The sequence below is a fragment of the Protopterus annectens genome, chromosome 3.part1 (genome assembly GCF_019279795.1).
Source record: "Protopterus annectens isolate FY-2018-M chromosome 3.part1, PAN1.0, whole genome shotgun sequence".
NCBI lineage: Eukaryota > Metazoa > Chordata > Ceratodontiformes > Protopteridae > Protopterus > Protopterus annectens.
Genome location: NC_056732.1, coordinates 1,643,595,570 through 1,643,607,588, shown reverse-complemented (window position 1 = coordinate 1,643,607,588; position 12,019 = coordinate 1,643,595,570). Strand labels below are relative to the sequence as shown.

The 12,019-nt window shown below is 45.0% G+C and overlaps 1 protein-coding gene across 4 annotated transcripts in view; it reads right to left on the bottom strand.

The window, feature by feature from the left end:
• Positions 1 to 12,019, bottom strand: part of AKAP9 (A-kinase anchoring protein 9) — a 3,155,794-nt gene that overhangs the window by 2,062,443 nt on the left and 1,081,332 nt on the right. For all 4 annotated transcript variants that reach the window (XM_044067665.1, XM_044067666.1, XM_044067667.1 and 1 more), the window contains one exon: positions 11,467 to 11,551. In XM_044067665.1, the coding sequence (XP_043923600.1) occupies positions 11,467 to 11,551 (85 nt within the window). The remainder of the gene's footprint in view (positions 1 to 11,466; positions 11,552 to 12,019) is intronic.

The window sequence follows — 12,019 nt, the reverse complement described above, 5'->3', positions numbered from 1 at the left end:
AGGACCATCCTGGCTGGGGCTTTCCGTCGGGGCAGTAAGGCTAGGACTTGGTCCTGTAGTATCTTTATCCTCTCTGTTGGAAGGAATGCTCACATCTTGACAGAGTCTAGCTCTGCGCCTATAAAGGCAACACGCTGTGATGGCAGCAATACAGACTTTTCTCAGTTGAATGTAATTCCTAACAGATGTCCCAACTCGATGGTAGCACTCACGGCTAGAGTAAGAAGATGCCTGGTGGGGGCGGTGAGGAGCCAGTCGTCTAGATACGGAAACACCTGGAATCCCAGACGTCTCAGGTGAGCCGTCACCACTGCCAGACATTTGGTAAACACCCTGGGGGCTGTGGTGAGACCAAACGGCAGGGCCCGGAACTGGAAGTGACTGGCTCCTAGGCGGAAGCGTAAATGTATCCTGGACGTTCTGTTTATCTTGATGTGATAATAGGCGTCCTTGAGCTCGACAGAGCACATCCATACTCCTTTTTCCAACAATGGGAAAATGGATTGCAACGGGACCATCCGGAACTTGGACTTCTTTACGAAGCGGTTTAGGTGGCTGAGATCCAGAATGGGTCTCAAGTCCCCTGTTCTTTTTGGCACCAAAAATAACCTTGAGTAAGATCCTAATCCGGTCTGGTCTGTGGGGACTGGCTGGATGACTCCCTTTCCGAGCAGCTTTGTGACCTCTATGGCTGATTGATCCCGTTGACTGGGTGGCACATCCGGGATTTTCCTTGACGGTGGAGGGGGACAGATAAAGGGGATAAGTGTAACCTCCGGCGATGATACGAAGCACCCACCGATCCTGAGTGATGGAACCCCGGGCCCTTAGATGCTCCTAAAATCGACCCCCGACTGGCTCCGGAGACGCACAGTCGGGCAGTCCCTCAGGGATGCTGGAAGGAGGAACCACGAAAGGATTCGCGGTCTCCTGAGTTGTGGGGGCCTCCGCCGCCTCTAGGGCAACGTCTTCCAGAATAACCCCCCCCCTGCCTCTGGAAGGGGGGTCACTCTGATGGGCAGGGAAAGACTTTTGGGACTTTCTGAACCACATATTTCCTCCCTTCTGAGCCTTGGGATAAGGTCTAGAGGGAAGTGAAAAATGGGCCCCAATGGCAGATAAAGTCTTACCCTCCTGCTCACATCTAGTGAGTGTGTCTTTCACCTTGGGTCCAAAGAGAGAGGAGCCATCGAATGGAGTGTCGGTGAAGGAAGACTTGAATGCCTCCGCAAAGTGACACAAGTGCATCCAGGCTTGCCTCCTAAGGGCTACACCCGAACACGCTGCCCTACTCTCCTCTTCGGCTGCATACGATATGAGTCTCATGGATGAGTTAACAATCGACGACAGGGTAGACAGCTGGGTGTTGACAGACTGTGTCAATGCCTCAGGCACGTTACCCGACAGGGTATCTCCCAACTCCTTTATGAGATCCCTTTGGAGCCTCGTAAAATGACATAAATAACTCAGCGACTGCAGAGTAAAGGTCGCTGAAGTCAGGGTACGCTTCCCGTACCTATCCATGCTCCTGGACTCCTTGTTAGGAGGATGGATAGAAGTAGATGCCTCTGCCACATCCTGCTGGGTGGCAGACGTCACCACCATAGCATCAACCAGAACTCCCTTGATTAGAAACTCCTTGCCAGGGGGTGCGGATAAAAACTTGTTGGGGTGAGAAGGAACTGGCTCCACAGAATCAGGGTGTTCCCACACCCTTCGACAAATAAGGTCCAGTAACTCATCGAAGGATGGAGACACCCAGGAGGCAGAGGGTTGGGCTCCGAAGGCCTTGAGGAAGACCGACTCCTCCGCGGAAGGGGTTTTGGATGGCCAGTCGCCCCTCTGTCTCAAGATCTCCAGGATATCAGAGAACGAGACATCATCAGAGGATGACTTAGGGGACCCTTCCGCATCATCAAGGTCAGTGTCCGAGGTGACAGACTCATCTGGGGAGTCTATGTGCTTCCTCTTGCACAACTTTTTCCTGGGGGGCTCTTCAGGCACAAACTCTGAAGGCCCCTCGGAAAACAGCGGACCACACAAGGAGGAATCCTCAGGCCTAGGAGCCGCGCTGTCAGAAGACAGGGGAGCACCAGAAGCTCTAGTCGCCATGTCTAGGGAAGGAGTCGCAGATTCAGGTAAAGTCACTAGAGACTTGGCCAGCGCGCTCCTCATAGCCTCGAAGGTGGGCCCACCAGAATCAGAAGAGAGGCCCGTCTCCGAGACCATGACCGGGGTCGGGGTTCCCCTAGCCGAGGCGCCAAGTGGGAGACTCAGGGCTGAAACCAGAAGCCTCGACGAATCCCCCTCGGGCCCGGCTGAGGACACCTGAGAACCGAAACCTCTGGAAGGCACAGAAAGGGTTGGAGCTGAAGTCGGTGTCAACAGACTAGCAGTGGGTCTCGGAACCGACTCAAGGACTTCGCCCGACTCTACGAACTCCGGCTCCGATGACACCAAGGTTGTCGGAGAAGGAAGAAACAGTATTGAAAGGGCTGGCTCCAGGGCCGACTGGGCTGGAGCCGAAAATAATTTGGATAAGACAGGTGACTGGAGGAGCCTCTGGACCACCCTATCTAAATCCGAATCTGAAAGCCTGGAGGACCTGGAGGAAATAGAAGGGGGCTGAGAAACTTTCTCTATTGGCTCCGAGACAAAGCTGGGAGCCCGGCTCCGGATCGGCTTCAAAAGGATCAGACCCGAAGCAGACTCAACCAGGACCAAGACCCCTTTCGGCGCCGACGGTTCAGGAGCCGATGAAACCGACCCCAGAGTGAAAACACTCTCCTGCGGCTCCGAGACCAATGGAGCCAAGGAAGGAGACCCAGATTTAGACCCTCTATCCTGCGGCTCGGAGATCATTGGAGCGGAGGAAGGGGACAGAGTACCTGATCTCTCACCCCGAGACTCCAAGACCAGTGGAGTCAAGGAAGGAGACCCAGATTTAGATCCTCTATCCTGCGGCTCCAAGACCAGTGGAGCCGAGGAAGGGGGCAGAGATTTAGTTCTTTTAGCAGGCGGCTCCGACGGACTTGTCGGAACCGAAGACTTCTTTTGCTTCTATTTTGAGGTGGGAGAAGAAGACAAAGCTTCCTCGAAGGATGGCTTGATCAAACCCTTCAGGATCAGCTTATTTTTTCTCTCATGTAGGACACGAGAGGAGAAAGCATGACAAACACTGCAAGATTCTTGCAAGTGTTTGGCTCCTAAGCAATAAACACAGATGGCATGGCCATCTGTCAACGACATCTTATAACTGCATTTTGAACATTTTTTAAAGCCGGATGGCTTATGTTCCTTTTCTTTGCCAGACATACTAACCCAAAACACACAAGGAGGGAAGAGCTCTAACTTAAACGTTCAACAAGAGATAGAGCAAAGGCCCTCTAGCTCAAACGGGCCTAGCCCGCCAAACAGAAGGAATCACCACAACAATCCAAAAACAGAAACACAGTCAATCACAAGGGTAATCACAACAAGATGGCTATTAAAATAGCTGTTTGAGTATACAAATTTTAGCTAACTGCAAAAAAGCGACCAAAAGGCCAAAAAGAAGGGTACTTAGCCACAGCCAAGCCGAGACCACGTCGTTAATCTAGGAGCGGCAAACGAGATCTGGGGGTTTGGGCATGGTGCATCCTGGGATAAGGGGTTGGCCCAGCCAATGAGAGACTTCATGCTACTGTATCGGCCGAGTCGGAGCCAATTCTCGACTCCGAGCCCATCAGTTATGAATGTAGGCGAGATAGGATTGCATTACATATAAAGCTTCACAAAATCAAAAAACATAAATCATACTTCACATGACATAATAATTACTTAATTCCCTAAATGGATAATAAAGGTCATGGAATTCAGAAAATATATATGTGTATATGTTAAATGTTAAATCTATTAATAAACCTACTCTAAAAATAAACCAATTTTGTCAATACTGTTATAAAAAAACACCTTACAAACTTCCTTAAAAACTACATGTTCCCATACTTTTAAATACTGTCACAACTTAGCTCGCCTTAATTTTAAAACACTAGTAATACTGATATAATCATTTAAACCAGGTGACCTCCCAGCATCAGTTTTTACCTGCCAAAACAATTCCCTAAATTCTACTCTGGACTCCCAATTACCCCCTCTTGGGTCCATAGTTACTTGTTAATTGTTAGCATAGGCAGGAGCTGTTGCAAAGTTAGCATTTTGAATATGGGGACCACGAAGGAGGTGTTCAGTTTGGATAGATCCAGGATGCGGTGCCAAGTGCCCTCTTTTCTGGGAACAAGGAACAGTCTGGAGTAAAAACATTTTCTTGTTTGACTTGGAGGGACAGGTTCTACTGCCGCCTGAGATATTAAGAGTTTGGACCTGTTTCAGTGCCTCTGCCCACTGGCTTGGGGGGAGGTCTGGGTACCCTCTTGGAATTGGGAATTCACTGAAAGATAATCTGTATCTCTGAGAAATGATTTTTAAGACCCAATGTTCCTTGGTTATAGAAACCCAACTGTCTTTGAAGAGGGTGAGCCTTACTCCTAGTTTTTGATGAAGGGGCGGGAGAGTCATTGTGAGTTGTTGTGTCTTTCGGCTTTTCCCGGTTAGGGGTCGCCACAGCGGAACTCCAGTCCGCTAATGATTGGTAATTGATTTTTACGTGCCGAGTTACCAGCCCTGACGCACAACCTTCAATGAAGGTACGCCCATTCACGCATGTCTCCACGCAGAAGATGCTCTTTGTGAGTGCTTGCCATAAAAGCTTGGCTTAAAACTCCCTGCCTTACAGATGAAAGTAGTCCATTGTTTGCTTCTTTGCTGGCCCTGGGATAGGGGCCTGGTTGGCCTGTCCCTGTGGGGCTTACCTTGGCCCTGTCTGCCAGGTGCAGGGAAGGCCCAGTGCTTACAGGGAAAGTTCATGCTGAATCTGGGAGGTTCACCTTGAAAGAAATCTTATACTGTTTGCATAGATTTTGCTTTGTCTTCTATCTTTTTAAGCACTTCTTTTGCTTTCCCCCAAACAGAAGCTCCTTATCTAGGGGTGCATCAATAAGTTTAGACTTGACATGATCAGGGAGAAGTTGTTCCTTCAGCCATACAAGTCTCCTAATAACAGATCCTGTCACTGCTGCCCTGCTAGAGGCTTATAGGTGTCATATTCACATTAAGTGTTTGGCCACTTGACAAGCAGAGTGTAGTAATTCTGCCAGCTCGTTTGAATTGGCACAGTCAGAAGCGGTAGCAATCTTCTGTTTTAATTGTTCTAAAGTGTGCTGTTGACATTTTAACATATGGAACTGACAACTGAGTGCTCTGACAGCTAAGGTTGCAGAAGTGTATACTTCCTTACCCCATCTCTCCAGAGCTCTGGGGTCTTTGTCAGAAGGAAGAGGATTCTTGGCAGAACTAGTCTTAGCTCCTTTGGGTCCTTGTGTAATGACCTCACGGTCTGCAGCAGGATTCCTATACAGGTATTTGTGAGAATCCGGTACTCTGTAGTACCTGTCAGGTTTACTTGGAACAGGAGACAGGGCATCAGGGGCTAAACTGGATTCATGGAAAACATCATATACCACTTTCAAAATAGTTGGGATGGCCAGGGGTCTGTGCTGAGGTAGGTCCAGAAACTCTCTAAGTCTTTTCTTAAGACTGTGGGAAGTCTTGCAATTCCCAGTAAAAATGTTCCCTGTGGGAGTGAAGGGTTTCCCAAATGAGAGGTCCTCTGGAGGGGAGGCAGAAGGGGATGGACTCCTCTGCATCTGAATCCTCATAAACAGTTAAGGGATGTTATTCCTCTTCGAAAGCAGAATAATCAGATTCCTCAGACTTTTGGTCTGTCATAATTTTTGGAAAAGGATGCCTTTTCATTTTAGGAGTGGAGGCCTGAGTACTTCGGATAAGGGAGATGAGATCCTCTGCCATTTTAAGCATTTCAGCTTGGGGTGGAGGAGCAGTAGCAAGATGGCGGCTAGAAGCAGATTTCCTAGGAGTGGCCTGGCTTCTAGGCCTGAGAGAATCAGTTGGTCTCTGAGAAGCGGTAGTCGGATGCGAAGACGTCATTTTTTGTCTAGATTTGGTAGTGCGAACGGCCTCCTTGGAAGCCAGTGCCTGAGTTTTACGGCTCATGGCAGAGACAGCCAAAGGCTCGGAAGACGAAGTAGATTTCTGCGGCATACCGGACTCCGAAAGGGTCTCGGCAGAGGACTGCGTAGGTAGCGAGTCGGGCATCAGGGGCTGCGAAAGTGCCTCACTGAATTCCAGAGAACTGACAACTTGCTTAGTGGTAGCATTGTCGGAAGGCTTAGCCTTGTGTGGCCTGGCTCTATCTTTATCTCTATGCTTTTTCAGAATGTCCACAGATTGGTGGATGACAGACGCCATATCGGATTTCGAAGACGGAACACGAAAATAATTGTCTACAAAAAGAGCTCTACGGCGAATGGTTCTCGCATTCAAGAGGGCACAGAACTGGCAACAAGGGACGTTGTGGTCTGGCCCTAAACAAGTGATGCAGTAAGAATGAAAGTCTCAGTGTGGGATCTGCTTTCCACAGGCGAGACAATTGTTAACTTTTTTGGAGATCGGCTAGTGCAAGAAAAAAGGGTCCCCAACAGGGTTCTTAGCTTTATTTATTTATTTATTTTACACTTGTTGACCGGGGGTATCTGACTGAGCCGAAAAGGCCCTTTTTCAGCAGAGGCCCGGGAAGAAAAGCTCCACATAGAAAAAATACAAATACATTTAGACATAATCATGATCAGTATACACACAAATTACAAAAGACATGTTTTTACAGTGGTATGCAGCACATCAACAGTTACAGTGGAGAGAACAAACAAAAAAATATTTAAGAATAAAGGTACTTAATAGATTTGTGGTGTACAGCTGAAATTTGGAACATAGGTAGAATACATAGATAGTACACAGGTACAGTACATACATTGTAGATTAGCCAGTGTTTGTTAGAATAGTTTTCAATCTTAATCAAGTACTCTAGGTTTAGTATGTGTACTTTATCCACTTTCACTAGTCTGGGGAGCAATCATGGCACTGCCAACTTTGCTTGAGATGTTGCCTGATGAGGTCTTTAAAGGAGGCTTTGGATGATGTGCTTTGAATGCTAGTGGGGACAGAGATCCATTTTCTAGCCAGTGAACTACTATATAGTGCATCTCCAAAGCTATTGCAGCTGTTGGTGACTTCTAGTAGTAGCTTGCTTGATGGTCTAAGAGGCCTTTTGGCTGAGTGATGTACTAGGTTTTTGAGGGCAGGACACTTATTGGGGAGGTAATAGATAGAATGACAGAGGCAGAGTTGATTGTAGGTTAGGAGGTTGGGCAGTTCAAGCCAGTGGAGCTGGCTCAAAGCAGTACAGTGGTGATTTCTATATGAGCAATTTGCAGCAAAGCGGGCAATTCTGTTATAGCAGGCTTCCATTTTGCTTAGTTCAGTTTTGTTGAGATTAGTCAGAATGGGAGATGCATAGAGTAGGGTGGATAGAAGTTGGGAGCGAGCGATGACTGATCTTGTGTTGCTGGTAAGAAATGGTTTGATACGTAGAGTGATCCCAGTTTGGCATGTACTTTTTTAACAGTTAAGCTGCGATAACTATCAAATTTTAGGTGAGAGTCTATGGTTATTCCCAATAGCTTAGTCTGTGCCACTGGAGCGACTGGAGTAGCATTTGTGTAGTAGATAGTGAACTGACTGTTATCAGTGTTTTTATTAGAAATGGTTATAATCATAAGCTGAGTTTTCTCTGGAATGAGGATAAGTCGGCTTTGGGTAGGTAGTTTTCAACGTCAGAGAGAATGCTAGTTGAGTTGTTTGCAGGAAGGTGGGAATGTTTTGTGCAGCACAGATTAAGATAGTGTCATCTGCAAACTGAATGATAGATGCATGCTGTGTGGAGGTCATTTGTGAAGACTGTGAATAGTAGTGGTCCTAAGATAGAACCCTGTGGTACTCCTATAGTTATGAGCAGCTGAGGAGAGAGAGAATTTTCCCATTTCACAGCTTGGTACCTGTCAGTTAAGTAGCTTTGGAACCAGGTAACAGTGGAATTTGATAGGTGATACTGGTTTAGTTTGTTTAGCAGGATTTCGTGTGAGACTGTGTCAATTGCTTTGGACATATCCAAAAAAAAGAGTTGACACCTGCAGGCCTTCATTTTTGAGATGGTTTACTGTGTCTGTGAAACAGAGAAGGGCTGTAGTGGTACTATGGGCAGGTCTGAAACCATGCTGAGTAGGAGACAAGATGTTGCTATCTAGGAGATATTTTAACATCTGGGTATGGATGTATTTTTCTTGGAATTTGGCCAGGGAGGAGAGTAAAGCAATGGGTCTGCACTTATTAAGTTCAGTGGAGGTCCCACCTTTATGTATGGGTGTAACATAGGATATTTCCCAGAGTTTGGGCACATAGTTTTCAACAACTGATCTGTTTATGAGAGTGGAGATTGGGATAGCAATAGCATCTGCTGTGAGTTTCAAGAAATAGCTGGGGAGTAGGTCGGCTGCTGTTAATAAGGATTTTAGTTTGGAAAGCATGCTTTTGATTGAAGTGGTAGAAACTGTTTTGTTTTAGATGTTTTCTTCTGAATTTCAACTTCTGGTAGCGACCGACCGGCACTCGTGCAAACTGCTTCTACTACGGGCTCCAAGGCAAGAAAGAATGATGTCGGCTGCCTTGCTTTATAGCAGTGATGACCTGACATCAGACTACAGGTGACGGCAGCTGGCATACAAAAACACTGACTCTGGTATTCGGGCCGACTGAGGGCTACCACAGCATGGATAACCCACAGGTGAGGACTGCAACAGTGAAACAAGAAGAACATCTCCTTTTCTTTCTTCTGTCTCAAACATTTTCCTTTGGAGCACTGGAAAGGGTTTCACAGGCAAAGCCTCTCTTTAAGATTTATGGTCAAAAGAATGAGTAGCAGAATCCCCTTTCTGTTTGCTGGCCCACTTTATGTTGGATAAACTTTTTAATTTCCTCCTTAGCCTGTTCTGCATCCAAAAATGTCTTTGATCCTCCAGGAAAAAAAATATTCTGAAGATAGCTGGATACAGCAGCTTGAATCTCATGCCTGCCTCTTGGCATTCTCTGACTGCTGGAATAAATATACTTCTTTTCTGCCTACTGTACAGCGAATCATTTTCTGCAAACTGCTATCTACAATTTTAATATGTTTTCCCACTGCCATAGTTTTGTCAGGATCAACTCTATCTACTGGTATGACTGCACCTTTACTAATACGGGTCTTGGCTGCTTTCTCATAGCCAGCTTTGGAGCATACACTTGATGTTCCCTTTTAAATAACAAATCCTGCTGGGGAGTACTAGTCCAGTTGCTTACTTGTGAATTAATATAGTTTGTTCTTTCCACTTTCTTTGGTATGGCAGAAAATTTGAGTTTTTTTCCTGCACTCTCAGTCTTCTACTCTAGCATTTTTTGAAACAGCTCTTTTTCACAAGTCTCATACTCAACCAGCCTTTTCCTCATTACAACCTCTGATTTTGCACTATTTTCATTTCACCTGAATAGGTAATTAAAACTTCTTCCATTTTCAGCCTTTTACTTGAATTGATATACTCCTTCAATGTTTCATTTATTTTAATCACCTCAGGTACATTTGATTGCTTTTTTTTTTTTTTTTTACTGGACACAGACTCTTGTACGAAGTTTCCGCGGTGGTGCAGCGGTAGCGTTGTTGCCTCACAGCAAGAGGTTCTCCTGTTCGATTCCCGGCTGGAGTGCGGTGAGTGCCTTCTGTGTGGAGTTTGCATGTCCTCCCCGCGGTTGGGTGGGTGTTCGAAAGACATGTATAAATGGGCGTGCCTTTGTTGAAGGTTGAACGTCGAGTTGGCATCTCGGCGTTCATGAAAATCAACTGCCAATCATTAGCGGACCGGAGTTCCGCTGTGGCAACCCCTAACCAAGAAAAAACGAAAGACAACAACAACAACCATCTCTTGTACGAAAGCTGAAGTTTGAACTGCTTTTTGCAGTACAGCTACAAGATTCTTCACAGACAGTGTTTTCTCTTCACTTTTTCTAGTTGATTTTCTTTCAGGATCTCTAAATTTCTTTGCTGGCATTCAGGCAGTGTACTTATAAGCCAGCAACTGAATTTTACTTAAGCTGACAATATCATTGGCCGCTGTTTCTCATTTTCTTTTTTCACACTGGGAGAGCTGAAATTAAGCTGTTGATCAGCTTAAAAGCATGTTGGAAGTCTTCAAATTAATATTTTTTTCCTAAAAATCAGTGAAGTATTCCCAAAAATCAGGTTCTGTTCTTGGAACCCCTCTTTGTTTCTCCTGAAGTGGTCATTTTTTGTGTTATCCTTCTGGGTTTTCATCAGTTTGGATCTTAAGGAAGACATATTACCATGGAGCAAATGGGAATATATGGCTTGGATTCAAGCACCCTGTTAAAAGGCAAGTTTTGATAGTGTTCTGTCACTGACATCTCAGGGCATAGTGGGCAAGACAAGGGATGCCGTACTTACCCAGAGCAGGTAAATACCCTTGACTAAGAGGAGACCTCGTATGTTGAAGATTTCTATGTGAAAATGTCATGTAAAGTAGAAACTGGGGATACTTTCATGCCATAACTAGTGCAGAAGGAATTGTAAATGTTCTGCACTCAAAAAAGAGCCCTAGCACAGCAGCAGCAGTGCAATATCCCAATCAGTGTCCCTCATGAGCAAGCAAGCAAGTATATAAATGTCTTACACCTGAACTGGGAACCAGATATGGAAAAACAGACTCCAGACTATAGAAAAGAGCTTTGCTTGTTACAATTCCTCAAATACAGAAGCAAATTCAAAGCAATCATTTACATGAAGCCACGATTTCACACTGTAGCTGCTTAAATAACCTCACGCCAGTTGCTAAGGGCTACTGTCTTGCAAGGAGCAAGCAACATCTCTTCAACAATGCCAACTGCACTCCCTAAAACTTTCAGTTGGGGCATTCACTCCTTTGCCCAGCCATAGCTACAGCTTGTAGGCCCGGCACTGACTCCCACTCCACAAGGAGGCAGGAGAAAAACTTTCTCATTTCTGATAAGGAAACAAAATAAATACAATTTGACCTGGTCAGCAAAGGCCCCATACAATTATTATACATGTCGAAGGCCTCTTACAGCAAAGATGTTGCAGTACAATAAAAGGTTGTATAATCTGATCTCAAATGAATTAAACAGTATGTAAAAAAAACACCTAGGCCACTAAACATGGTTTCTGAACTTACAGTATTAGGTCCTGTTACATGTATTATTATTTCTAAGTTCTGTCTGTATATTCACAAGTTTATAAGTATGTATCTTTTTCATTATATAATAACGTTATGACTAAGAGGTGTACTTCAACCACCACTTAGATAAAAGTACGGAATAAAAGAAAATAGCTTTAAGAACACTTCTACACTCATACAAGTTGATTACTGAAAGACTTAATGAGAGTTCTACCTGAAGGTTTTCTGTGTTTTGCTGCTCTAAACTTGTATCTGTACAAGCTCCTTCTTCCATGGAGATCTGCACTTCTGTAGGTGATCTAAAAATAGACACAAAACTATGCTTTAGAAAAAAGACAATCATTATAAATGACATCTTGCACAGTTTTTGTACCTAAAGCAGTGGTCTGCATCATTTTCACTTCACGTTCTGACTACAGATCAGCAAGGTTTAGCCTCTTAGAGCCTACTAAGCCCTCATTCATTCTAAAGCATAAGGATTAAATCTTATAGGATAACAAAAAGAATGCATCTGGACAGTTTTAGATGGATAGTGGCAGGAGTTAGCTCCAAGTATTAAAAGATAACTACTGCAAACAGCAAGACATGGCTTTCCATGTTTTAATATACACATCTCTCTTGAACAAGTTGCAGGACTAGGACAGAATATAAATGTAAAGAATGGATTTCTTCTGTACTTGAGTAAATTGATTTCACTGGGTTTGTTTCATCAATAAGCTATTTTTCTTTCTGACGAGACAGTAACAAAGGTCAGTCTGGAAACAAGC